The sequence below is a fragment of the Chlorocebus sabaeus genome, chromosome 10 (genome assembly GCF_047675955.1).
Source record: "Chlorocebus sabaeus isolate Y175 chromosome 10, mChlSab1.0.hap1, whole genome shotgun sequence".
In the NCBI taxonomy this organism is placed as follows: domain Eukaryota; kingdom Metazoa; phylum Chordata; class Mammalia; order Primates; family Cercopithecidae; genus Chlorocebus; species Chlorocebus sabaeus.
Genome location: NC_132913.1, coordinates 23,280,401 through 23,306,370, shown reverse-complemented (window position 1 = coordinate 23,306,370; position 25,970 = coordinate 23,280,401). Strand labels below are relative to the sequence as shown.

At 35.4% G+C, this 25,970-nt stretch overlaps 1 protein-coding gene across 1 annotated transcript in view; it reads right to left on the bottom strand.

The window, feature by feature from the left end:
• Positions 1–12,324: 12,324 nt before the first annotated feature.
• Positions 12,325–25,970, bottom strand: part of THSD7B (thrombospondin type 1 domain containing 7B) — a 909,295-nt gene continuing 895,649 nt past the window's right edge. Inside the window, exons 27-28 of the mRNA XM_007964862.3 lie at positions 21,822–21,909; positions 12,325–13,518 (exon numbers count right to left, since the gene is read on the bottom strand). Coding sequence (XP_007963053.3) covers positions 13,437–13,518; positions 21,822–21,909 — 170 coding nt within the window. The 3' untranslated portion in view covers positions 12,325–13,436. The remainder of the gene's footprint in view (positions 13,519–21,821; positions 21,910–25,970) is intronic.

Sequence of the window (25,970 nt, the reverse complement as noted above, 5' to 3'; positions counted from 1 at the left end):
AATAATTTGTGCTCTCCTTAAATAGATGAGCAATGCAATGCAAGAGTCCCATTTCCTGGGGTCACTTTGGTACAAATGACTTATTACTCTGAGTTTAAGCAGGAAAGAAGTGGCTTACTCAACAAGATGATTGATTTGAGTTTAATAAAAGTGTTTTTAATGAATGAGCAGGATTAATGGAAAACCAACAGTCATAAATGATTATCACTCTTGTGCCTGAAGTAGCAAAGGAAAGTAGATTGAGGGAGTAGTTACTGGAACCCAGAAGCAGAATCTCTAGCTATAAAAGAGAGCCACTCATTTTACAGAAGCTGTGGCCTTCATTAGAGGAATATAATCATTCCTTGACCATCCAGCAGGAAGACAGTTGGCTGAATATTCTCTTTTCGCTCTCTAATCTCATGCCAGTGCTTCTTGCCTGATGATGCCTACTAGAATCTAGGGTTCAAGGGAGCTCATTGATGTAGTCCATAAATTTTGTCCTCAAGAGTTTGTGGAGAAAAGTTGCGAGTGGGTCAAGAGGGAAAAAAGAAGAAAACATCCAGCACATATTCCCATTTAAGCTTTATTTATAACCTCTAAATAAACTGTTATTCTACAAAAACTTCTTACATATGCTTTGTTGAATTTATTCCTAGTGCTTTTTTGGGGATGTTGATATTTCAAATGGCATATTTTAATTGCATTTCTATTTGCTGTTGGTGTAAATAATTGCAATGAAAATCAATATGTTGATTTTCTATCTGAAAAATTTACTAAACACTCTTAATTTTAGTAGTTTGTCTATATTTTTTATGACCTATTGAGACAACTTTTCATTTGTAATAATAAGGTTTTTATTCTGATTTTACAATCTATGTAAGTTTCCCCTCCACCTTTCTGGGCTGGTTAGGATTTCTTAATATATTATATTGAAAAAGAATGATGATATTAGAAATCCTTATTTTCTTCCTAATTTAAAGTGAATATTCTAATATTTTATTATTGCGTATAAAGAATGCTGCTAAATTTTTTAATAAAAACATTTTATCAGGTGTATTGTTACCTTTTGCTGCATAACAAGTTACTTTAAAAATTAGTGGCTTGAAACAACAACAAGCATAGTTTAGCTCATATTTTCTGTGAGTAATGAACCTAGGAGCACCTTAGGTATATGATTCTGTCTTAGGGGGTCTCTCATGAAACTGTAGTCAAAATGTCAGCCAGGGAGACAGTAAGTTATAGTCAAAATATCAGCCAAGGGTATAGTCATGGAAAGATTGACTGGAATTGGAGTATTGGCTTTCAAAATGGCCTGCTCATATGGGTGGCGAGTTGATGCTGGTTGCTGAATGGAGACTTTAGATAGGTTCCACATGGAGCTCTCTATAAGGTTGCTTAAATGCCTTTAGAACATAGTAGCTGGCTTCCCTCAGAGTGAGCAATCTAAGAGACAGTAAGGCAGAAGCCAAAATGATTTTATGACACCCTTGAAAGTAACACACCTCTATTTCCACAGTATCTTATTGGGTACACAGATTCACTGAATATCATGGAGAAGTGTTAGTTAAAGTTATGGGAGGTCATTTCTTGGACTGAGCTCCTGCACTAGACACAATCAGACCAGACTAATACAGAATAGAGTCACTCATGCCAGCTTCCACATAATCAAAGTGAACTTAGAAAAAACGTTTTCCAAAAAACAGGAGATACACAGAGACCCATCCAAATGGGCCCCTTCAACATGAACCAGCGCAGTCAGAAAGTCCTCTCTACTTTAACTCTGTAAGGAAAGTTACGTTAAAACAACCAGTCAACTTTTTGTTCCCTATTTCTGCTTTCTTCAGCCTTTTCCTGCCTATAAAGCGCTCTCTCTCTGCTCAGTTCAGGGAAGTGCCTTTCTGTTTCCCAGATGGAAGGCTGCTCAACTTATGAATCACTAATAAAATCATTAGATCTTGAATTTTTTTTGAAATTTTGTTCTGTGATAGAGGAAATTACATAAATACATGAAGGTAAGAACAATTGGGAGGTAAGAATTATTGTGGGACATTTTGGAGACCAACTACCATATCAGGTTAGTACTTTTCTTCTATTCTTTCTATTTTTTCTATTAAGAGCTTTGCCGCAGATTGTTCCATTTTCTCGAGTTCTTTTTGAGCATTTATTGAGATGATTACAAGGTCTTCTTGCTTTAATATGTTAATGTGACTAATTATATTAATTGATTATCTAATAAGCCATCTTTGTATTCTTGGATGTATTCCAAAATTGTCATAGTGTATTTTGCTAGATTAAGTTAATATTTTCTTAGAATTGCATGAGTGAGATTGGCCAATAATTTTTATATTTTTATAAATTGTACAGTCTTTTCTTATTGTGGTTTCAAGGATATGCTAACCCAATTTAATGAGTTGGAAAGTGCTGGCTGTTTTACAAATTTTATGTAAAAGTTGGTGAATCCTTAGAATTACTTTTTGAGTGTTTGCTGGAATGTATAGGCAAAGTCATCTGGACCAATTGTATCTTGTATACAATTACATTTAATTATCAATTGAATTTCTTTAATATTAAGAAATCTGTTCAGTTCAATTTTTTTGAGTTTTTCTTTCAAGGAATTTTATGTAAGCTACTAATTTTATTCTCATAAAACTCATCATGTTATTCCCATTACATTTCATTCTCTATACCATGCAATATGTCCCTTTTATTAATTCCAGATGTCTTTATTTGTAACTTTTATCTTGATCAACATTTTCAGAAGATTACCTGCTTTTCAGTGTTTTCAAACAATCAATCTTAGGCTTTGTTAAATTTCTTTTTTTTCCTGAAAATTTCCAACTTTAGGTGACATTGCAGTTATCTTCCTGATTTACTTAAAATTCTTGCCAATTGTTTTATCTATGTATGAAATTAATGTATATTCTTCAGTTGGTGATTGCAATGCTGATTAAAAATTGTACTTACAATTTTAACTTTTATCTAAATGACCATTTACTGAAAGAAATACGTTAAAAATCTAGTATGTCAGTGAATTCTCTGGTACTTCAGTGGTTTTTTACTTTCATATTTGAGGCTATATTAATATATTCTAGTTAGTAATTTTTATAGTTTTTTATAACTTTTTATTATTATATAATCCCATCCCCCTTTTTTTAGCCTAGAATCAAACCATACAAAGATGGAATATGGTATCTTCAGACATGGAAGGGCTCAAACCATTAGTATGTTCTTCAGCAAAATAATGGAGTAATCCATAAAAAAGAAAGCCATGGAATCTAAAAGAAAATGGAACCACCCAATTAAACAATAAAGGCAAGTCCCAGAATGAGATCTCTATAATAAACCTAAACTATAACCAGTTTGGATTGGAGAAAGACAATGAAGGACTGGAAGTTTGGTAGCTGGATAAAAAGAAAAAAGGTTTTATAACATATAATCTATATTTAAGAAGTTAAAAATTAATATAATGAAAACAGGTAATAATATATAGGGGAAAAATCAACTAGACACTCCAAAAAGGGGAGAATTGGGTGAAAAAAATGGTTCCCAGATAGGAAGTAAAACGAAAAAGAGCACACTTTAAAGCACTCAATAAGAGACAGTCGGACTGGATGCCTAGTGTAGAAAATTTATATTCCAATATGCTACCTGGACTAGTAGAGTGCTACATTTATTTGGTCATTAAAAATGTCTGTGGCATAAGGGTGAGGGAAAAGAAGACAAATGTTAATATTATTATTATTTAAAAAAAGTGGTCAAAAGATTATTGAATATATGGATGTTTGTATATATTTTTGAATTTAAATTATAAATGATAGAAAATTTAAAATAATGTAAATATGAAAAACTGGAAACAAAAAACTATATTTGCAAGCTCAGTGCTCATCATTCATATTGAAATCAATTGCTACTTTCCAAAGTTAATAAATCAATAAATACAGGTAGAAATATATTTTCTGCAATTATGACAATACACATTTACCTATGCAAAACTGATGAAATTACTCAAGACATTCCATGTGTTTGTGGTCAGTCACTACAACTCACAGTGAAGATAAGACTTGTACATTCAGTATTCTGTAAATAAACTGTGAGTCACTTTGAAACTTCACTGCATCCCCTGTGTTTTCTTTTTTTTTTCACTTTTTTTTTTTTATTATTATACTTTAAGTTCTAGGGTACATGTGCACAACGTGCAGGTTTGTTACATATGTATACATGTGTCATGTGTCATGTTGGTGTGCTACACCCATTAACTTGTTATTTACATTAGGTATATCTCCTAATGCTATCCCTCCCCTCCCCCCCTCCCCACAATAGGACCTGGTGCATGATGATCCCCTTCCTGTGTCCAAGTGATCTTATTGTTCAATTCCCACCTATGAGTGAGAACGTGTGGTATTTGGTTTTCAGTTCTTGTGATAGTTTGCTGAGAATGATGGTTTCCAGCTGCATCCATATCCCTACAAAGGACACGAACTCATCCTTTTTATGGCTGCATAGTATTCCACGGTGTATATGTGACACATTTTCTTAATCCAGTCTGTCACTGATGGACATTTGGGTTGATTCCAAGTCTTTGCTATTGTGAATAGTGCCGCAATAAACATACGTATGCATGTGTCTTTATAGCAGCATGACTTATAATCCTTTGGGTATATCCTGAGTAGTAGGATGGCTGGGTCAAATGGTATTTCTATTTCTAGACCATTGAGGAATCGCCACACTGTTTTCCACAATGGTTGAACTAGTTTACAGTCCCACCAACAGTGTATGCCTAGGTAATACCATTCAGGACATAGACATGGGCAAGGACTTCATGTCTAAAACACCAAAAGTAATGGCAACAAAAGCCAAAATTGACAAATGGGATCTAATTAAACTAAAGAGCTTCTGTACAGCAAAAGAAACAACCATCAGAGTGAACAGGCAACCTGTGTTTTCTTTCTAAGACACACTTATTAGAAACATCACTCTTCAAAGAAAGACTTGAGTGGGCTAACTGACTAACTGAATGCTGGTTGTGAGGGAACCAGTGTGGTCGTACCAGTGTGAAAAAGAGAGAGTTTGTTGTCAGTTCCAACCTAGAATGTTTGATTGATATCTGGGTGACATATATGAACTCTTGGACCAAGATGAACAATAAATTAAAAATAAGACAAAACAAAACAAAGAACCTCAAAATTTAGGAACTGAATCATTTACCAAACAAAAGATAATTAGGAAGCTAGTGAGTATGTTCTGGGATCACTGCCTGAGTTCAGAGAGTTTTTGATGTATTGTTTATTGGACAGTCATTGCTTGCCTGTGTATTTGTCTAGCCTGAAAGTATAGCACCAATTGGGACATGCTAGCTTTTTGTCTCTTAATCTGTAAGCCCACAGTTTGCTAGTGAGTAGAATGGTAATAGACTCTGAAGACAGTTTTCAGCTTACCTGGAAAAGCTAATTATTTATGGTAATGTAAACCTATCAACCATTGACTGAGTAGAGCTGTGACAGCCTACAGTCAGATGAAGTAATTTTACTGTCTTGGTGACCATCAGCATGACACAACATTTGATGGAAACCATATTACTGTTACATTAAGGCATCCAAATGTGTTTTTACAGCATGGTTTTCTCTTGTTTTAACTATGTTATTATAAGTCACTTTACAGCATCTAGCAATCCACTATCCTGCCCTATTGCTCCTGTATTTCACAAGTGAATGTCTTCCTTAAAATAGCCATAATATTTTCTTTGCTCCCAGCCCCCAGGGAACAGTATGTTTTAATTAACATATACATTACACAACTATCTGCTCCTCTTAGTTTTCTGCATAAAAAAGATTGAAATTTGTTCCACCAAAGAAGGAAAGTCAACATGCTCAGAGGGCGCGTTGCAGGTATATTAGCATTTGAGAGGCACAAGTGTCATAACTGGTTTAACTGAACAAAGCTATAATGTACATTTCAGAAAACTGCCAGGGAGAAAAATCAATTCTGTATTTGAGTTGAATTCAAATAAATCCAGCACTATGTATCTGCATTCTGCATATATATCCCTGTTGGGATTTCTACAAATTATTTGCAATGAAAGGCTTACTTAAATTTGTTTAGAGAGAGGCATATATTTGCCATTTTTCTTCAATGGAAAGGTCTGTTCTTAGAAATTTATGGAAGTAACTTGTATCTTCAAAAGTGACTACTGTTGACCTTCTATTTTTCAATTTTTATTTAGGTACAATTATTAAAAATGTAAGCTTTGATTATAAATTTATTCATTGTCTGTAGGAGATGGACTAAGTAAATTGGTACTGGCATATATAGTCTAGTGTCAGATTAATCAATGGTAGTGAATATTAAGACATGTATATATTTAATGTTTCTATAATTGAAAACAGATTGGTTTGTAAGGTAAATCTGCTAAGTTAAGGAATTGGTATTACTATTTAGTACTTAAAAACTTATTTTTTGTATCTTTTCCAAATCTTAGGATGAGGCAAGATACTGGTGTGTTGTCATTGTATTTGAAATATACAATGCACATGAAAAGCCAATAAATTAAAATTTTATACTTAAAGTAATTCCCAGTTTAAAGAATAGAATCAACAAAATATAGTTTTTGAGTAAAAAACAAATTTATAGCACTTGAACTTTGTTTTCTTTAAGCTACTATTTGCTGCTCTAGCTTCAGGTAAAACATTCTTATTCATTATTTAAAATATAAAATATGACAAATTCAATTTACAAAATTAAAAAAAAGTTCAAGTAGTTACTCCAAATTATCAAACTAATTATGAAGACCATCAGGGCTATAGCATCACACAACTCCTGTTGGAATCACTCTCATAGACCAAACTGAGAATGGAAACCCCTGTTGTGCAGTAAGGGATGTTAAGTGGAGTTCTTTGGTTCTGGGAAAAGCCCTGAAGCCTTCATGAGGACTGTAAATGCTTTTCTTTTCCTTTGTGTCAAGTACACAAAAAGGAAGACTTGAAACTTCACCCGCTTTCTAATGTGCTCAGAACTTTCCGCCTTCTCTCTCTCATTGACAGTACTTGGAGCAGCCTGAGTAAGTACTTCATACTGAGGATCTACCAAAGGTAATTCGCCTTACTGTCCAACCTGTCTAGTTATCCTGTCCAAAGGAAGATACAATACAGAGCCATTAAAAGGAACTACCCTCTTATTCTGTTAAAACAAAAGATGGAAACAATAAGAATTATTCAATGGCCCTGCATAGAGCATGAACATATGTCCACATTTGCCATTATGACCAAATCTATAAGATCTTAGTTTGCAATGTGACACACAGCCATTTTTCACCTTGGTTAGGCTACAAGATGGGAGCCATAGCCTGTCTATTGGTTAGAAGATTAATCCCCCAAGTAGTTTCAGACCTATTCTAGTTGATTTGTTACAATTTACTGATGAAATCATATTCCAAAGTACCTAACAACATCCGTAAAATAAGAATAATAAATTAGTTTTTGCCTAATGTAGTGAGATGGAGCTTATTAACTCAGAGTGGTCTTAGACCTTTTCTTGTTAATCTTGAATTTAGTTCCCCTGAAGAAATACACACACACACACACACACACACACACACACACACACACACACACGCCTGTATACATACATACACATATATGTAATCTCAGAAATATTAGTCATGAATAAAACTTTATAAATTGCTTTTTGTGACAATGGCCTTGCATTCTTCCAACTTCTCATAAAATAACCAGCAGCTGAAGGTGTCTCTACATCCTTTACTTTTATTTCTTCAATTTCTGTACAACTTCTTGCCATGTTCTATCTGTCGTTCCAACTGCATGTTTCCTTGTTACTTTATTGTTAAATATCAATATGCTTATGTTAAAAAGGTGTCAATGAACAGTGTTTGGGTAAAGGGTCTGATAATAGAAAACTTGGTGGGGAGACGGTATAATACGCCATTTTAAGGAAATTTCCCATAAAAATTATATCTATACAGAATTTATTTATGAGGGGTGAGTAGCCACACTCACAGAAAAGCCCTTTGACTGTGCCCTTTATGCTTTTATACATGCAGCAAATCAATAATGCTTGATAGAGAGATACTTAGAGATTTGAGAAATAAGTTGAAGCTGCAGTTTTAGGAAGCAAAATAACAACAAAATGAGACTCATGAAGTTTTTCATCCCTGAAATGAAAAACAAGCTCATGGAAAAAATTGACATTGATATCTAGAATGCTGACCATTTAGAGACACAACTTTCATTGGCTGTGTATCAAAGATCTCTTTGAGATTACATCTACCAGATTTTAAATTTATGAGAAAAACACAGCAAAATGTAGCATCCATCAGACATGGTATGAACTACTAGCTTGAAGAAGTTCATATTTCATCACACTATCTTTCTGTCAATGATGTCACATCTTTGTTAGGCTAGGTTTTTATTGATTGCTCTGAAAAACAGTGCACAGAAATCAATATGAAATTGGAAATGAAGGTGATAGCATCCAAATAGTTTCCAAAATTTGAGAAGTTCCAAGAACATAAATCGACTTTGGCTCCTAATGATTTGGTAATTGTGGTAATTTAAAAATAAAATAAAAATATTACTTTTTAAATGTATGCATGTATTTTTCTTAAAGGCTACTAAATTCTTAAGACATAAATTGTTTTGATCTAACTATTCATAAGCAGAATAAACATTGCTTTTGGCCAACTATTGAGACACAAAGGCTCTGCGGATCAAGAAAGTTTGGGGACTTCTGAATCATATTATTTTGTTGTTTGACATTGTTCTATCATTTGAATCTGTTGAACTTGCTTTAAGAATAATCATAAAAGGTCAAGTGACCTCCTAGGGACTTTTTTTTGGTATGCCTGTGTGTGTGTGTGTGTGTGTGTGTGTGTGTGTGTAATTCCTATATTCTGTGACTAAATAGTCCCCAGTTTCCTAGTCTCTACCTATAAGTGAATTGAGGCAAGGTTTTCTTATTGAGGTAATTGGGTAGCATACACTGCTTTCAACAACTCCTCCTTCCAGAGTGAAATTGGTTAGGCTGCTCCATGGTAGACATGGGATAAAAACTCTTTGGTAGGAAGACTGCCAATACTATGGATCATGAGGTATTAATAAAAAACCATTTCATGCTGTTTGATGAAAAAAAAAATTGATACAACTGTTTGGTATCTCATTCCTAGATCAATCTAAGAATGTTAAAATGTCCTCACCCTGGTTCTTATCACAAAGAATGTGGACTTTCGATTGAATCTTTGGGGCAACACTGTCTAGCCAATTATCAGTTATCTGGCCCTCTATCCTTTCCAAAAAGTCTTTACTCTCCAACTTGCAACTCAAACTCCTCTTCTTCTTAAGTCCTACTTTAATCCCCTAGATGCAATTAGTCAAGCCTTCTTTTCTGCACCCATCCATATCATTGTTTCTTATTGTTTATATGTGCTTCCCTGGTTTGTAAAGTTATTAAAAATAGGAATATTCTCAGGAAACCATTGTCAAGTTGTTCTAATGAGTCTCTTTCTTTTATGAATAACTACAAACTTAATGATTTTTCTTCTTTTTTGGAAAACAAACATCATTAATAAATTATGATCATTGCCAATTGCAGGACCTTAATCTTATGGAATGCATAGAAAATGATAGTTAATTCTATAAAATCTGAGGGTAAATGGCTGTGACCATGGCTAAGATACTGACTGGCTGTGGTCACCCCCAAGGCAAAGAGGAATCAATATTCCAGCACATCTGAAACCCACTTCTGGCACACCGATGTACTTAGCATATTAGCTGATAAGATGTTTTATCATGCTTTGGTTACATCATTATATAAATTTCACAGAAGAAAACTCACAAGCATTATAACAAATGTAATACCTAAGCTTGTAAAATTCCTGTAAGATCCCTCTGTCCCAAAATAGTTGAGCTTGATGTTTAACGTTGTTATTAAAGAACTATGCAGAGCTTGGCATTAAAACCATTTCTCCCTGGGGCCTCTGCCCACAGGGGAATCTTCTGAGGTGAAGTGGTTGAATGCTCGTCTTTTGAGATTCCATTACTATAAGCATTTCTCATTCATGAAGTATTTGCTGGACTAATATGTAGCACAGACCAAGCACACAGGTAAATCCACCTGTCTAATCCAGGGTAAGGAGTGTAGGAAGTCATGAGGCTGTGGTGCCATGAATCATATCATGTTTAAAACACCCTTGTGGCTGCCTATAATATTCAGAATAAAATACAAATTCCTCACCATGGCTTCCGTGGTTGCATGCTGTAATTCATCTAACCTCATTCAATCACTCTGCAAATATGGTGAGCAAAATTAAGGTCCGTGCCCTCATGGTGTAACATCTAAATGCAAGGAAAAAATAGACAAACTATAAAATAAATATGTTTAGTAAACAGAATGTTAGAAGTAATCAGGCTATTAAAAAAAAAAAAGAAGAAACTGGGGAGAAGAAACTAGGTTGAGAGAACCAGTAGGAAGGAGGTCAGCAGTTCTTTTCTGTAGACAGCCAGATAATATTTAGGCTTTGCAGCCTATATTTAGGCTTTGCAGGCCATACTATCTCTATTGCAACTACTCATTCATTAAAGTATTGTCTATAGCTGCCTTCGCAGAGTTGAGTAGTTGCAATAGAGATTGTATGGCCTGCAAAGCCTAAATATACGATGTATATTTGTTTAATCAATGAGAGTGAATGTCATTTCTAAAGAGTGCACCCAACATTCAGTTCCAGCAAATTACCATGAAGGACTGAGGTATTTGTTACCAGATTGTATAAGTTTTCAAGAGAACCTAGAACTCCAAATTTTTATGTAAAAGCTCTCAATTTTAAATGACTTTAATTTAAAAACAAAAACCCTTTGCATACAGAACTGAATCTTTCTGCAAGCTAATTTTCTGGGAGTTCTACTATATACATTCACAGGGTAGATCAGTTGGTGTTTGTGAGTCTGTTTTCTACACTGTGCAATGTGGAAACTGACTTAGGTGGCTTATTAAAGTCAATGGCTAGCTAGTAGCAGTACCAGGCATAAACTCACTTCTGATCTCCTACTTTTATTCTCTGCCTATAAGCACTACACATGTTAAAACCATTTGTCCTGTAGGAGCAATGTGTTGTCCTAAGGAAGTGTTCATAGACTTCATTTATGAACTTTTGAAATGTGTATCAGTTTATGGAATATACGTAGTTTTTTTACTTATTTTACTTGGCTTTCCTCCTGAGGAGTAATCACCCCAAATCTTTGGATCTGTCTGGCATAATTTTCAAGTAAAGTAAAAGTCAGAAGGCATCACATTGCATTCAACAGTGTACCTCTGAGCACTGCCTAACTGATGGTAGATGTTTATATATATATGATTTGCTTAAATGAATGAAAGACATATGTAGTGATTATGACATTTGGGAACTGGATGTAACTGAAATAATATTTCAGGCATGTATTATTGGAAAAGCAATTTTATTCAAGCCATGAGTACTAAAAATCTAATATTATTGACACAAATTAAATATATGGATAATTGTTGAATCTGTAATGAATGAAAAACTTGAATCACCTAAGGGTTCCAACTCTGAATATACAATACTCATTGTGGATAATTTTTATTGTATTTTGATATATGGTGAATATAAAGCATTTTACATTTATTATTAGTGTCTAAATTTAGAGGAACATAATTTTATTATCTTCATTTTGTGGGTCAAACAACTGAGGCACAGAAAAGTTATATGCCTGGTCCAGGATCACACAGGCAATAAAGGGCCTGGCCATGGTCTGATCTCCAAAGCAGCCTTTCTTAAACTACTGCGAAGGCTATTGATGATTTAGCTAAAGTGAACTTTTGAAAGCACAATTCTGGGAATTGTTTCATCAATTATACTAGTAAAATAAAATATTCCCTTTTTGCTTTCTTTTTTATTTTAAAATTATGGTATCAGTGGACACAATTAGCTAGCTGGAGGGCTTACCTAGATGTTAAATGGTTAATAGAGGTCACAGTGTAAATGAAAACATCCTGTAATCTGGTTGTTTGTCAGATTTGTAACATTTCCATTTTCTTCCTTCTCTCATATCATTTATATATCAGTGTTTGCATGATTACAGCGGTTTGTTCTATTATTATTTCAGCTCTAACTGTTCCCTAAAAGCTACTCTATGTCATTGTGACTGGCGCTGGTTCCTAGTATGTCTGATAGTGTGGAGGGGTAAGATTCCTTTTTTTTTTTCTGTCAGCGATAGCAGCTGTCAAGTCCTAAAACATTGAAAAACTGATATTAATACTGTTTTTGTCAAAGCAAGGGCAAGGCACTTCAGAAGTGAATAAATCTAGAACAGCCAACACTGCAGTCTCTTGAGCAGTTTATTTGTTATAAATACAAGTCAATACCACAAGATGGCACCTTTTTACTTTCAACACCTATGATTACAAACAATTATCTTCATAAAATGGTCTCAGCTTTTTAATGTGTTGTTTTAGATATTATTGAAACCTTATAAAAGCAAGACTTTCTACAAACAGGATTGGTGTTTGATGTATATTAAATGAGGTCAGATAATTAAATTTGAAAAAAGAATTTATAAATATTTAGATAAGAAAATTGAAATTACAAAAGCAGAGTTTGTCATCATTAAACTGAATTACAACTGTGTGTGGTTAATGCTATATCTACATGGATAAGTTTTTGTTAAAATACAGTTTTAGTAATCAAATAATCTACCTCATTCTCCAATGTGAACACATATTTCACTTGTACACTCTAACATTCAGTACACATTCCCTGCAGAAATCACGTAGCTTTCATCTAGTCCAGCAATTAACACACACTCTGCTATTTTCAGTAGCTTCAAACCATGAAGTGCCATCATCCCCTGGCTACAAAACAAAATACAATATTTAAAGGTTAAAAACTCAGAGAATTTCTGAAATGGTAATCCATTCTCTCTGTGTTCATGAAAATAGGCAATCCAATTTGAAAGTCTTTAAACCAATGTAAACTTTAGAAAACTCAGTGTTGACGTATGGGAAGAATAAAGACTTTGCACTAATATAGTGCGTAACAATGCAGTGTCAGACTCGTCATTTACAGTAAATGCCTTGATTGGACTTTCCTCTGGATTGTCATTATGCTGCTGAAGATCAAGTTTACTCAAGTCTGTGGGAATTTCATCATGTTTTCTTCCTCCCAGTTCCAAACAGGAAGAGAAGGGTTTTCAGGTCCCTTGGGAAAACCAAAAAATAAAACACACCCACAAACAACTTGAAAACAAAATGGCAGACCTAATAATCCTTGACTCCATGTCCAAATGAAGTTGAGGCAATATTACTTTTGCAATATTTGTATTCTGCCCAATATATCACATCATGAGATTCCTCAAAAAACTGAGAAGTCTGAGAGCTACAAAAGAGAAAGCGGTTAAGGCAGTTGATGTCTACATTTGGATTTCTTTTTCAGGTTACATGTCTAAGTCTCCATCGTAGGCTAAGGTCAGAGGCTTCTGTTGGGGAGGTGTGCTTTGATGTGGTTTTGGCTTCTTGCTGCAAAGGGAAAAAAATTCCTCAGATAAAGTAAGTTCATAGAGCTCTGTTTCATCTGCCAAACACAATTTTGAGGTATAGAAATTCAAGCGGTAAAAATGACAAAGAGATTCATTTCTCTAGATGTGCGAGTTTCCTTTTGTGAATATTGAATGCTTTCACTCTCCGTGAAGGAAAGCCATCATTTTACACAATCTTAAAACTGGTTTAGTGGAATGGAGGAACTTAGTAGAAGGGCTGTTTCCGTTTTATATTCTTGTTGATATACAACAATGGGAATGTCTTTTCTCACTAATTTTTAAGCTTTTGTGACCTTCACATCACAGATGCTCAACATCATAAGCAGCTGGAGCAGCCAGGCCTCACCCTGCTGGTCTTGTTTTTCAGTAAACACACTTCTGCTCTGACCTGGAACCTGACATTTAGCTGCCAAGATGCCAGAGTGTGTCAGGAAAATTTAACCAATTCTACTCCGTGCAAAGCCATTCTTACCTGGTCTCTGCTTTACCTGAAGTCCACAACTTTGCCAGGTCAGAGAAGGCTGCTTTTCCTTCTCATGGAGGGAAAACATGTTGAACAACATCCCCAAATCGCACAGCGATGCCCCAGATGTGGGGCAAAACACCCTGCAGTATATTCCTTGTTTCTTAGTACAGGAAAATCTTAACTTGTATTTACAAATGCTTGTAACCTTTAAATCTGCCACTTAATTTCTCTCATCGCCACACTTACCCTCCCTCCTCAAGGTCTTTGCTTTGCCCGGCCTACACAGCCTGACTTCACCTCTCTCCCTGTCTCCAACCTTCCATGCTTTTATTTTATATTAGCATCTATTGCTTATTGGATGCATACTAAGTGCCAAGATCTGTGCTGAACATTTTACACAAAATCTCTCAAAACATCCCAGAACAACCCTGCAAGGGAGGCATTCGAATTATTGCTACTTTACAGAGAAGGACTACCGATGTTGTTTACATTCCCTCAGGTCACTGAGTGAGTGGCAGAGCCTGCATTCTAAGCAAACCTAACACACGGACCTGAGCTTTTAACCTTTTCACCACACTCTCCATATATATATACATTTGGTACTTGGTAGAAATTCATTTGGCACTTGGTAGAAATGACATTTTTTTGTCTGCACCTATGAATTAATTTTTGTATTCCGAGTGAATCTAACTTAAAAACAAAGATTTTAATCTATGCAATTCAGTGGCATGTGGCACAGTCACAGCGTGTATACCATCACCATTATCTAGCTCCAGAACCTTTTCATCGTGCCAAAAGGCAACTCTGCACTCTTCCAAGCAGTCTCTCCCCCATTTCCCCTTGCTCTCAGCCCCTGGCAATCATTCGTCAATTAACTTTCTGCCCAGATAGATTTTGATATCTTAAATGGAATCATGCTGTATGTGGCCTATTGTGTCTGGCTTCTTACACTTAATGGCTAAAATGGTGAATTTTATGTTATGTGAATTTTACTGCAATAAAAAATATTTGATAAAATTAAAATGGTTGTAGGGAGAAACTCTTAGTTAAAAATGCTCAAGTTTTAATTTAAGGAGTAAAATTAAGTTTTTGATTGATGTTTGAAGCAAATGATACAAGTTAAAGAAATAAATTAAAAATGGTTTTGGCAGAACCCCTAAAAGGAACTGCAGATTCTCTTGGTGCCCCCCACTCTGGCACCTGGCATGCTGCGGGTGCTCATTGAGAATGTGCTGAGTGCTGGGCAGAGATGGCTGCAGGCAAACAACTTCCAACCAGAGAAGCTGCAGAGATGCAAAAACATGATTCAGAATTTTCTCCAGAGGGAGCTTCAGCCTTCGATTTCCTGCTTTCCAGGTCCTCTCCAATTTTCAAAAAGGGTATTGCTTAATTATCTGATAACATCCAATTTAACTTTATCTATACTAAATATGTTCCAGTGACTCTAATTATACTGATGGGCTCAGGCTCTGGCAGGAACCCCGCTTGACATGGAGTCCTGGGTATATCATTCCACGGCATTTTAAGGTGCTAAGAAATCACACACACACCAGAGGTTGAGGCAATCTGAAAGTGACAGCCTGTAAATCGACCCTGACGGTGGTGGTGGTGACGGGGTGGGTTGTCTTAATGGCAAAAAAGAGTACATGGAAGTTCATCTGAAATGACAGCAGGAGTCTTCTCCTCCCACCTCTCTTGGCTTTCTGTTTTGTGTGGGAAGGGTGCAAAGAAGAAGAGAGGGCTAAGAAATGTAGTTGCTTCCAAAACAGAGATTTTGGCAGTCTACCCTTAATTGGCATTTGCTAAAGGCCACTGGGCAAGGATAAATTAGAGAATCCTAAACACTGGGGAGTTGAGAATGCAAAGCCAGGAGAAAGGCTAGAGGTGGTCATATCTCTATAAAGAGACAATACTATCTCCGGGGAGACACGTCAACTTGGCCAGTCTGTATGATCTAGGCTTAGAATATTCTATTCCAAATTTACACAAATATGTTCATACCACTTACCATGTTTGGAATCATGGACACTGTGGCCACCTCTGGCGAGAAGAGGGGGCTACTAATAGGTAGGCCTTGGACCTCTGTGGGCCATGTGGTATGCTGGGGTTCATTGGGATTAGGACCTCATTTATCATGCATCTTTTCATATTGTGCAACCACCCCCCAATTGCCAGATACCAAAATCGCAATTATGAATACATGAGGTCTGAGAAGTTTTATGGCTTAGAATAGATCAGCCTCCTCTCAAATATTAATCTCTGGACCACTGAATATGGTAGTACTTCGCCAAATAGTGGCTTTGCAAGGCTTTCTGGCTAGTAAAAAAGAACCTCAGCAGGAGGAGCTGAGGGGCAAGACTGCACTCAGCAAGGCCAACATTGAGGAGGCCAGCAAGTAGGAGGCTTGTCTTCAGAGCCTCTGGCTTGCTTTCCTTTCTCCCTACAGTATCCATATTTTTCCTTTAGAAGTAAGTTTCTTTCTTTTTTTCTTTCTCCTCCACTCTGGTTTCAGAAAAGGTATGATCACCTCCCTCACTCACTAAATCAGGACCCATAAATGCCTGGCACATCATAGGCCACCAACACCACCAGTCATCCTGTGCCCAGGTGGACATCTCTAATCCATCACTCTATTCTCTCCTGTTGAGCTGAGGTGTAGCCTCATCATTCTTCCTAACGGAGCACTCTTGACAGCCATAGCCACTTTTAGAGTTGGCACAAAGCACAAAACCATTTTGCAATCCTAGCTGTGAAAGATCACTGGCAGACACATTTTAAAGTGACCTCTTTTAGGGTCATTTGCATTTTAGCAAAGGATAAAAATTCATTAAGCCAGAAAAGTGAGCTCATTGTGGACTGACAAGCCAGCCTCTGGCACTTCTCAGCAAAGACTCATTCTCAAGCCAGGAGAGATTAACTAGTTTGATGAAAGCAGCAAACCATATTTTGTTTTGGCAGCCACTTGTGAGAGAAAAGCCTATGGAGATGCAAGTACCACTCTCAAATTTGGGAAGAATGAGAGTGTATTACAGAACTATGCTGGGCAAGGCAGACTGGACATTATTATCTGGTGTAACTTCCAGGTGCTACATCTAGGTTAACAGAAAGTTCATCCAGTGGTCATCCCCATTAAATTGCTTCATGGATATTTACTGCCAGGGGAGAAGGGGCATCAATAATATTTCTGAAACTCCAGACACTAATGGTAGATGTTCAAAGGCTAGTATTAGAAAGAAGTAGTCTTTAGAAGACTATTTTTTGACATTTTCTCAGAAGCATTTTCAAGTTTTATTATAAATTGCTTTCTTCTGAAGTATACACCAAAGACCTGGCATATTTTAGCAGTTCTCTTGTCCTAAGGCTTCTGTTTTTGGCAAAAACATAAAATCTCTAAAACTGTCATCCTCTAACTCTTCTGCGATCCATTTAATAGAATTAGATGCTGGGAAAATATCTATTTGGATTTCTTTGGCGGCTCATGTGTAACCGTAAATGGTACATGTTTTTATATCAATAGGTCTGTACCAGGTCTATAGCTTACTTTACCTGTGAAACAAGGAGCCTCTAGGAAATGTGGAAGCTATAGACATTTTGTTGAGTCTAAGGAGTTTTGGGCATCACTCAAGAGAAAGAAATCACAAAGATTCAAAGGCCAGTAGAAAGAGTGTACACTCTAGGGATAGGCAAACCTGGGGTTGATTCTACCATGCTGGTGACCTCAGAAAAGTTAAGAAATTTCACTAGGGATCAATTACTCTTTAAAATAGGGATGGCAATAGCAACACCTCCTTGGATTATGATTGAATAAGGCAATGTATGTAATATTTGACATATAAATAATAGACTTTTTTTCCTAGACTGTTTTTTTAAAAAATGCAGGCAATAAGTTTTTACTAATACATTTTATTTATTTGCTCAATAAATCTTTATCAAATTCATGCTTTAAAACAATCCATAAAGCATAGTCATTACCTCTCTCCACCCAAACTCCCTGGGGTTTGATAGAGGAGGAAGATGTTTATATAAATAACTACAATATTATAATGGCATAAATACCATGAGAAAAGGGACATGAACAAATTATTCCAGACTGTTTAAAAAGGAAAATGTTGGTATTTGAGTTTTACAGGGATTAATGAACAGGCAGAGTACCAATAGCTAGCAATGGAAAACAAGGAGTAAGCCACAGAAGCAGAAACTTCCTTGGAAAGTTAGAGGGGCAGTTCCCTAAGTGCCTGATATGGTTAGATTTTGTTTCCCCACCAAAACCTCATCTTGAATTGTAATCCCCATAAACTCCATAATCCCCACATGTCAAGGGAGAAACTAGGTGGAGGTAATTGAATCATGGCTTCCCCCATGCTGTTCTCATGATAGAGAGTTAGTTCTCAAAAGATGTGATGGTTTTATAAGGGTCTCTTTCCCCTACTCTCAGCACTAAATCCATCCTGTTGCTCTGTGAAGAAGGTGCCTGTTTCTCCTTTGCCTTTGGCCATGATTGTAAGTTTCCTGAGGCCTCCCCAGTCATACAGAACTGTGAGTCAATTAAATCTCTTTCCTTTATTAATTACCCAGTCTTGGCTATTTCTTCATAGTAGTATGACAATGGATTAATATAGTGCCCTAATGTGAAATTATTCCTCCTAAAAATTATCTTTCAGAAAGAAGCAACAGTCTTATATTCAATGACTATAAAATCTTTTGTATAATGAGGGGCTACATTTGCTATACCAAAAGCTATTTTAAAAAAATGCAAATCACAAATATACACACAAGACAAATAAAATGGCCATCTCCCTAATGTATGCAGATAGGTATTTGGATGTGAGGATAAAACCTCTGAAACAGCAGCACAAAGAGATCCAAAGAAGTGCTGTATCTCAAACAACTTGGGTGGAAATGAATATACTAAACCTGATACTGAAGTGAACTGTGGAAAGAAAGACTAAAGCAGTGATAAGAGTGACTTATCTGAAAGGTAGATGGAGACATTGAATAAAATTAGGTTATGAATATGAAATTAGAGAAAAATGAGCATTTTATATAATGAAATACTGTATTTATATGTGATATAAGATAATAAATGCAACTATAATTTAGCACATTGATTTAAATATTAGCATAGACAATTTACTATCTTATCTAAATCAAAAAGTTTATTTAAAAAGTCATTTTTTTTTCTTTTTTTAAAAATTGTCCTTAGTTAGAAAATGAAGACTTAAATGTGTTTGAGCCTATATAACATAGGCGCCTGTATAGGGTATAGGGAATTAGTAGCAGATACATTTGAAAGAGTTGTTTGGGCTCCAGTTGTGGAAGACTTTAGTCAACTGGTGAGGCAGCCAAAACATGACTTTAGTTTTGCTGTCAGTGGGAAGCCAGAGCTCGTGTGTGAGTAGGAAAGGGCTGATCCCTGGAGCTAAGCTTCAGAAAGACGAATCTGGCTGTAGACTGCAGATGGGAGCTGGTCCAAATATTAGCGCTACTTCCACAGGGACATTATTAAAGGCAGACATTCAGCATGAAAAAAATGTCTATGAGATACAATGTGCATAAATACTTATGTAATTTGGCTACTGAAAAGTGAAGAGAAATTTCATTGATACTTTATATTTTAAAATTCACCAAAAAGCGATGTAGCAAAACTGTACTTGTATCCCATGAATACATATAAAAAAATTCTCTAGAAAGTGGTTTGTTAACAGAATACAATGATGTACCTAATTAATTCCCAGAACTTAAGAGTCATGCAGAAAGGGGCCTTAATAAACATTTGTTGTCAAAGGAATAGATTACGGTTAACACATTCTTAGGTTGAAGGGAATAGAGAAAAATAAAAAAGGCAAAATGTATGTGTTACTACACGTAAATTTTTAATCTTTTAAATATTTAAGGGAAAAGGGAAGCATAGAATCTGGATTTGGGGATATGGTTGGTTACTAACAGCTAGAATTCATCTAAGCTTTTATAGACCGATAGACTATCTAATTACCTTACACTGGGTTGGTCTATTGATTGCTTTGAAAGTAGTTTCCTATAGGCCAAACCTTCATGTCTTTTGCTGTAATTTAAGAAATTCCCCTTTGTTTTAATCTTTTCTGGTGATGAATGCTTTCTATTCCTTTAAACCTCATACAAAGCTTTCAAATTCACATTTGTTCATTAAGAGTATAGGCAATACTAGCGAAACATCAATTTGAATAAAGAAAATCAGTAAAAAAAAAATTGATTCTAGGATGAATGACCAACTGAAGATGACACTTTTCACTACAACAACAGGGAAATGTTAGTTGGATAGCAATCTAATTTCTAGGGAAAAATTTCTACCACTATATGGTGGTAGAAAGAATTAAAGTCATCTTATTTCCTTCACCAAATTTCACTGACCAAGAGCAAAGATTTAAAAACCTGTGTAGCCTTGGAAACAGAATTTGAGGTTAATAGACAATGGCTGAATTTGAATCAAGATTAAAACTTGGGTAAAAATTCTCAGGAAAATAGTCTCTGAAACAGATGATGAATATAAATATCTTTATTAGGAGAAAAAATTGAAGTAACACTTTGATCTCATGAAAATTAAAAAAAAAATCAATTGAAACTTCTGCTCAAAAAGCTGATATAATATTCTTAGCACACTTGAAAACATTAACATCTACAGTTGACCCTTGAACAACACAGGTTTGAACTGCATCAACTTATATGCAGATTTTCTTCCGCCTCTGACACCCCTGAGACAATAAGGCCAACAAGCCCTCTTTCTTCCTCTTCCTCCTCAGCCTAGTCAGTGTGAAGATGGTGAGGATGAAGACCTTCATGATAATCCATAACTACTTAGTGAATAGTAAATATATTTTCTGTTCCTTATGATTTTCTTAATTACATTTTTTTCTCTAGCTTACTTTATTGTAAGAATATAGTATATAATTCATAAACATATAAAATATGCATTATTTGACTATGTTATTGGTAAGGCTTCTGGTCAAAAGTGGGCCATTAGTAGTCAGGTTTTGGGGGAGTCGGAAATTATACTTGAATTTTTGACTGTGTGGGGAGTAGGCACCCCAGTCCTCACACTGTTCAAGAGTCAACTGCATTTACTTCTGTCTGGTTTCAAGAGCAGTTCATCAACTAAAATATATTCTGTATGATGAACTAGTTATTATTTTCTGAGATTAATAAATTCTCAGAACTAGTCACTTTACAAAATGGTTTTTTATTTTTTTTGGAAATGACCATCAGTTAAATTTTGTCTCATAGTTTGTAAATATAAAAAAAAAACTTGCTCTACTATTTAAAATGTGCTTACAGGTTGTTTTAACCAACTGGTCAGTTTAACCTAACCGTTCAAAATTTAAGAACAAAATTTAGGAACTGAAATTATCTGTAGTAATTTTCTTAGCCTGGACCACAAATTAGAATTACCTCAGAAGCTTTTAAACACCCAGATGACCTGGCCACATCCAAGACTAATTAAATCAGAATCTCTGGGGAGGGGGATCAAGCATGATTCCCTAGGAGACATCAATGTATTGTCAAGGCTGAAAACTACTGATCGAAATCAAAACACCCAAATGGAAAAGTTCTGACCAATGATTTTCATATTATTCAAATACCAAATTTAAAAAATGTTATCTAAATAAGAACAAAAAAAATAATGATTCCTCATTTCAACTATTCAGCCATTCTACTGTTGAAGATTATTTCTTGGCCTCAAGAATTCTATTATAACGGGCAATGATCCTGAGATACTTTTTTCAAGTATAACATTAAATTCATAAAAAATATGGAATATAAACTTTTTACTAATTAGTACTTACCAAACAAGGTAGGAAGTAAATACTAGGAAAATCATGATAAGAAAAGCGCCACCTGAAACGCCATAAACCCAAATTTTTACTCGGCCATCTGTTTAAAACAGAGATAACATAAGAAGCTTAGCATACAGAAGTCTGCAGCATTTGAGAGATAGGGCAACATTAGATCTGACAACCCCAAGCTGACCATTAGTTCTGTACTTGAACACCAGCACCTTAGCCAACTGTGCACTCAACTGCAGAAGTTAGCAATGTTCTAGCATACTCTGTAAATTGCCAGGTATAATCAGAAATTAAAGATTGTCTTAGAACATCATAGGAATATGGGTTTCCTACTAGAAATTATGTCTATGAAAACAACTTTAAAATATTACATGGCACCGTTTTTAATGGACTTTTATAGATAAACAGTTTGCATTGTTGTTTGATTTTTAGCAAATTAACTCTCAAAAGCATTAGGTGTAACTTCATGGCACCAAAATTTTTATGTTACTGAATGTTTTACTTTTTATCTGAATTCTGAGACACGCACAAGTCATAAGCATAAGTGGAAATATCCATAGGTAACAGCTCTCAAATGATGAAAAAGAAATGAAAATGTAAAATATAAGATAGTCAATCAAATTTTTTCATAATACCAAACAAACACTGGTAATCATTATTTCATAAAATCCAGTCAATTGGTAGGCTAACTTGAATTTAAGGTGTTTATAGTTATATGCATATACAAAAATATGGCAAAACATTTGACAACATAAAAAGAACAAAGAAAATTATAATTAAGAGACAACTGTGCATGGAAAGAAAACTAGTATGACCATTTTTAGTGGCTCTACTTCCAAAATGACGTTAGGCAAACAAAAATTACATGACCAAACAAGTTAATCAATTCATCAAATTACTGTAAAATTATCACCATGTGTCTACAAGTACACATTATTTTGGATCTGATGTCTACTACAGTTAACAAAATGAATTAACCATATATTTTAATATATTATGTTACTTTTATTCTATATAAGATATAAGCTTGAGTATATATATACATACATTCACAAATATATATATGCTTTTTCTACATATGATAGAAACTTGAGTTGTTTCTGTCACTCTAATGTTTTTTTGCTCTATTTTATGTGAGCATATAGCTAACTAAACTTAGAATTGGACTGACAAAGGCAATACCTCAGTATCCCAAACGAATTGCATTTATTTCTGAAAGAAACACACAGAGATTCATCATACTACACCAATGTAATTAACTACAGGTCCAAAATACACGTAACAGTATCTTATTTGAAAAGCTTCTATGCGGGGAAAAACAATCAAAATCTATTGTAAACAACACTTGTTTTGAATAAAATCACAATTACTTTCAATTACATTACAACTACCTATTATAGTTTTTGCTTATAGGACACTTTCAAGTCTCAATCAGATTTTAGAATAAGGTTCAATGTAGTAATGGTATTTTTCTATGGTCATAAAACTTTTACCAAAGCTTGGATTCTAATCTCTTTGAAACACTAATGATGAAATGGCCTATTCTGAGTTTTTACGTTGGTCAAAAAAAAAAGTCTTTCCTGAGTTAGGATGCTCCGTATAGCTTATAATCCATAACACCCTGATTGATTCATTGGGAGGATCCAGTGCTTTTAAATCCCCAGTTTAGAGGTATGTGGTGGTATAAAACCTTTAAAGCCATGTTACTTAAAAAAAGCATTAATGTATTCTATAAGGACATAAAAGATAGGCTAAACCTTCTAACTATTAAAAAAGATACGTAGTGAAAAATAAGTCTTCCCACTACCCTCTCAATTCCCTACAGAGTAGCTATTACTGTTACCGGTTTCCTTGTGAATCTTTCTAGTTCTCTGCATATGCAAGCACCTGAGCACACATATACCAATTCATACACTTCTTAAAAAGACACAAATGGTGCATATCATTCACTTTGATTTGTACTTTTTCTTCCACTAAACAATATAGGTTGGAAATATTTTCATACTAGTTCATAAAAGAAGGTCTACCTCTCCTTAGTATCCCTGTGATTCACCATGACACAGTTATATTTTGGTTTTCCCATTATTCTATTTGTGGGCATTTATATTGTTTACATTCATTTGCTATAATAAGCAATCATATAATTAATATAACTTACAGACGTCTTTTAGTATATGTGTATATAACTGCATGATGAGCTCCTTAGAGGAACAGTTTAGGTCAAAACATATGACAGGTAAATAAATATATTAGTATGGCCTAATCGTCCTCCTGACAGGTTGCTCTAATTTACACTCTCACCATGAGAACCTAATGAAAGTTGTAAACTCTCTCACCACCAAATACATATTTCACATACACTTATCTATATATATATACAAATATAAGCACACACACATATGCAATTTATATCCCAATATACATATATATGTGTAAATACATATTTTTGTGTATCTAGACACACACAGACACACACACGTATACTCACACATACGATATTGTTGTTTTAGTTAGATCTCCAAGTTCCATCCATGAATAAAAGGTTAAGGGCTTACTTGTGGATTCCAAGACTCATTTCCCTGGGACCTCAAGTTAATTCTCTTTCAGAAATAGGGTCCACAGGCAATGGGTGAATCTGGCTATATTTAATATCATGTTTCCTTCACAATTAAATCTACTTCTAATTTAGCATTAAAGCTAATGAGATGTTTTTAAACACCTTTGGCATTCCCAGACACGCAGGGGAATCAAAAGTTAACTAAGATACGGTGGTATTTCTTAAAAGTTGACTGAGGTGTATAAATATTGCTTCTCCAGTTAGATCTGTGTTTCTTTGGGCCTGGGCTTTGGATTGTGTTCCATTTAAACGGGTCATCAAGACACTTCTGGTACGGCTAAGGCCTAGGGTCTGGAAGGAAAATTCCTAGGGTATATTTGCCTGAGTGTTTTCTGTGTCTTCCCTTCCTATGCCCCAGGAGTTAAGTTGCTTTCCTTGGTCATTTTCAGCGTTTTGTTTCTAAAAGAAGTATGTCTGATGGCCACAGAGTCTCTGGCTTTCCCCTTCTACCCAATTCACAAAGTGGGAAGCAGGGACAGGGGTTTGTAAAAGCCTTAAAGGTCTGCCTTTAAAACCTTCCTCTGTCACTTGCTGGTGGTCTGAAACTGAGAACATTAACCTGCACTGCCATTTTCAGTTACCTCATCTCTCAAATGGGATGATAACATCTCATTAGGTTCTAAGAACGTAATGAGACATTTCATGCTGTACAACCAGCCAGCACAGAGCCACAGGGCAACAGAAAGCATCTAATAAATGTCCATTCCTGCACTTAGTAAAAGTCGATTACTGAGCCCTGCAGGCCTGATACTGCAATATCTGCGACAATCCTGTAGGATAAATACCACTAGATTGAGTTTATAGATGAGAAAACTGAGGTCCAGAGAAGTTAAGAAACTACAGCTAATCACAAAACAGGTGTGTGTAAGCCATGAGGCCAGTAAGGTCTGTCTACCTTTGAAACTGATACTCTTGACCTTTTCACCAGTGTTTCTTGAAGCAAATAGGATCTCTGGACATTTCTTATAAGTTCTTGAGATTCTATTCCAATTTTCTCATTTAGTTATATATACAAATTCAGTTATAAGAGTAGATCTTTTCTCAGAGATAAATTAGGATTGAAAGATATTTTCAGGCGAGGTGCAGTGGTTCATGCCTGTAATTCCAGCACTTTGGGAGGCCAAGGCGGGCAGATCACTTGAGGTCAGGAGATTCAGACCAGCCTGGCCAACATGGCGAAACCTGTCTCTACTAAAAATACAGAAAAATTAGTCAGGTGTGATGGCAGGCACCTGTAATCCCAGCTACTCGGAAAGCTATTGCAGAAGAATCGCTTGAACCTGGGAGGCAGAGGTCGCAGTGAGCTGAGATCACACCACTGGACTGCAGCCTGGGTGACAGAGTGAAACCCTCTCCCCAACCCAAGAAAAAAGAAAGATATTTTCAAAGGATGTTATTTTGTTACTTAACTCACTGTCTCTTAGACTGGGGTTGAGAGCCTTATGTTCAACCATTCATGAAAACACTGTACACTTAAAGGGACTCATGCATCATGCAATATTCAAATCTGAGAAACCCTGAATTATGCCATA